This window comes from Gadus macrocephalus, chromosome 4 (genome assembly GCF_031168955.1).
Source record: "Gadus macrocephalus chromosome 4, ASM3116895v1".
Classification (NCBI taxonomy): domain Eukaryota; kingdom Metazoa; phylum Chordata; class Actinopteri; order Gadiformes; family Gadidae; genus Gadus; species Gadus macrocephalus.
In genome coordinates, this window is record NC_082385.1 from 24,639,867 (window position 1) to 24,643,148 (window position 3,282).

The 3,282-nt window shown below is 43.2% G+C and overlaps 1 protein-coding gene across 1 annotated transcript; it reads left to right on the top strand.

Moving 5' to 3' along the window:
• Positions 1 to 837: 837 nt before the first annotated feature.
• LOC132455538 (uncharacterized) lies at positions 838 to 3,058 on the top strand. The gene is made up of 5 exons (XM_060049382.1): positions 838 to 1,228; positions 1,331 to 1,480; positions 1,727 to 1,888; positions 1,977 to 2,066; positions 2,385 to 3,058. The coding sequence occupies exons 1-5, from the start codon at positions 851 to 853 to the stop codon at positions 2,709 to 2,711; spliced, it is 1,107 nt and encodes a 368-aa protein (XP_059905365.1). The 5' UTR covers positions 838 to 850; the 3' UTR covers positions 2,712 to 3,058.
• Positions 3,059 to 3,282: the final 224 nt, after the last annotated feature.

The window sequence follows — 3,282 nt, forward strand, 5'->3', positions numbered from 1 at the left end:
AAATCTAGAGTAGCCTCAACTTTTACTGCTCACAGAAGCCGGCATCATCAGGCTTCTACATTCAATCATTTCAAACCTGAACTTATTCTTCATTGTCTCAGTCAAGATTCTGTCAATGATGAAGAGGATAACTTTGATTTAGAGTCACCAGATGTTTCAGTGACTGAACCTGACTCTCAGCCTACACAGAAGTCAGTTAAAGTCAGTTGTATCTGTTGTCCGACAAGTCGTCACTGTTATCCTGCATAATTAACCCTCTTGCAATGTTTCCAAATCTCTCTAGCAGCAATCCAGGTGTTGGATGTCCTGCAAAATAACATCTAACAGCCTGATCCAAAATAATTAACCCTCTTGTGTTTTACAAATCTTTCTAGGAGTAACCATTATTTTTGTATGTATACAGGGGATGAAACCTTTTTCCTTCTCCAATTTCAGGTTGAAGTGATCCACGATGCTGCTGCGAGTTGTCCTCTGTGAAACGGATATCAGACGCCTTTCCATCGAAAACACCCCCCAGAGTGTTGAGGAACTGTGCGAGGTGTTGCGTGCAAACCTTTACCTGAGAGGTGGATTTATTTTACAATTTGAGGACCCTGCGTTCAAGGATCAGCTGACCAACCTGACCGACATCCGAGACCTTCCTGAGGAACGAGCAACATTGAAAGTGTTGTTCACAGCTGATACAGCTCTCTCAGTTTCCACATTGGATACAGCCAGCCTTCCATCTCTCAGTAGTGGGGAATCTGACTCCCAGCAATGGCCTGAGCCCTTCCCGATTCCACAGTTCTCACATGACGTTGAACTCACGCTGCAAGAAGCAAATAAAAAGTATGCAAAAGATGGATCTGTGATGGTGATTCCTAAAGGTATGAAAACCGATATCCTGGACACACTTGCAGACAGCATGTCAAAGATTAGTCCTTATCCTGAGAGGCAACACTACGAGAATGTTGCAAAAGCGCTTGTGGAGAAGCATCCCAGTCTCAAAGAGCCAGGTTCTGGAAAGGGTTGGTACGGCTGGTTCCACAGCCTGAAGTTTAAGCTCGGAAACTATCGGCAGAAGTTAAGTGCAGCTGGATGCCCAGAGGTGAGAGTCAACAAAAGAATAGGAGAAGATGCCAAGGGATCACGTGTGAAGAAGTCAAAGAAGGGCGAGGTCCACTACTGTCCAGATCCCCCTGAAGGACTGAGTGCTGAAGACATGGAAGGGAAGCGGAGGATGATTGAGGTACATCATATACACGCATACACATCATACCTACCCTTTGGTTTTGTGTTTGTGAAGCCTACTATTTTGTCTTAGTATGTGTGCTTGTGCAATCAAATCCAGGTGGAAATGCTGAAAAAGGACCTGGATCATCAACGGATAGAGGAGCTGATGTCTGCCACATTCTCCAAGCGCAGAAAGGAAATCGTAGGGGATCAACCTCTCATCGGGGATGTCATGACCAGATGGCCGGCCATGTTCTGTGAGAGACAGGTATCACAATAAACAACTCAGCCTGAGATTAGTCACTTAATCCAAATATGTTTGACCGGAAATCAATGTGTGAGCTTCCCTCCAGGAAGAGCTGGATTACATTTTTGCATTGAGTCTTGCAGTTAGTATAACTGAGTGGATGAAAGCCTTTGACAAGACAACCTTAGCTTACCAAATGGTGATTCTATGCTTTGTATATCTGTTCTCGAAGCTCTTAACCTTTTTGTCTTTTTTTTGTCTCCTCAGGTTCGGGCGGAGTTCAAAAGAATCGTAAACACAGACCTTCTTGAGTCATTCCTCAACGGACTTGATGACCTGGTACCAAGACTGCTTGAAGTGTACGAAGCTGTGACCAAGTCGGGGAAGAAGCCTGCACTGAAAGCCATTTTAGACTGTGTGAAGAAAGATGTGAGTAGACGAGCTGAGAATTCTAAAATTGGGCACCAGGTGTTATGTTTGCAATAAAATCTCATCACTGCTTATATTTGTCTTCTAGAACACAAACGAAAGGAGAAGGACTGCTGCTCTACTGGGTCTGCCACACTACCTATCCGAAGACCCATCCGACATCATTAGGATGTGTGATGTAAGATCTTTTTCTGTCATGCATAATAGCACACATACACACAATCTTTAACACAGATTGTATTAGATCCACTCATGTGGGGTGATAAAGTCCTGTGGCAGCCGAATAGTGGTGATGTGGGGAAGAGTGAGGGGGAGGAGGAGGGATGGGTAGAATAGTGGTGATTATCAGTAACCTCTCAGCATTGCACATAGAATGCACTTGCACACTCACAACGGAAATCCCAAGGAGACTCTTATTAGTCCGAAAGCATGTCAAGGTTTATGATAACAGACTTCTAGACCCAAACATTACCACAATTTTTTTCTGTTTTTCAAGGCCCATGGTGAGAGTCTGGCTGCAGCCATGAAGGGGATGCAACTTGGCCTACTGATAGGCTATGAAGGTGACAACCAGGATGCCTTTCCAGAGGTCTTCGATGTGGCAGTTGTGGTTGAAGAAAACATTGTGCTACACAACTTCAAGGATGTGCCATCCAGCTTCACCATGCTTCTGGGGATCATCTACTGCGTTAACCTTGAGTATCCACGAGCCATGAAGTATTCCTTTGAGTTCCTGCAGAGGGTACTGATGAAGATCAAACCAGATGAGGCCTCTGCCAGAGTCCACGGTGTCCGAAACAAGCTCCTGAGGTATAAACTGTAAAGCATGCCTCACTCGGGAATGGAATGATAATGCAAAAAAAATGACGTGATTTTGTGTTTTTGTTGTTTTACTGTTGTAGTGTACGTTCATGCACGCCAACACCCAGAGTGGGAAACTACTGTTGTACTGTACATTCATGCACGCCAACACCCAGAGTGGGAAACTACTGTTATAGTGTACGTTCATGCACGCCAACACCCAGAGTGGGAAACTACTGTTGTAGTGTACGTTCATGCACGCAAATGCCCAGAGTGGGAAACTACTGTTGTACTGTACATTCACAAGCTTGTGTAGCTTTTATTGGCTTAACATTGGTTTCAATAAAAAAAAAAGTTTTTGTACTCAAATTTGTGTTTTTGTAGCTAATTGTTAAGTGAAAACAAGACATTATTTTAGATAATCTTAACTTGATATGCTGATTCAAAGAAATTACTCAATTGAAATTACAAGGTTGAACCCACTAAATAGGATAAGTGTATGGAATGCATATTGATGGATAAAACACATTCTTAAATTTAAATTACAAGTTGAAGCCACTAATGGGATTAAGTAAACAGAATACACATAAGTT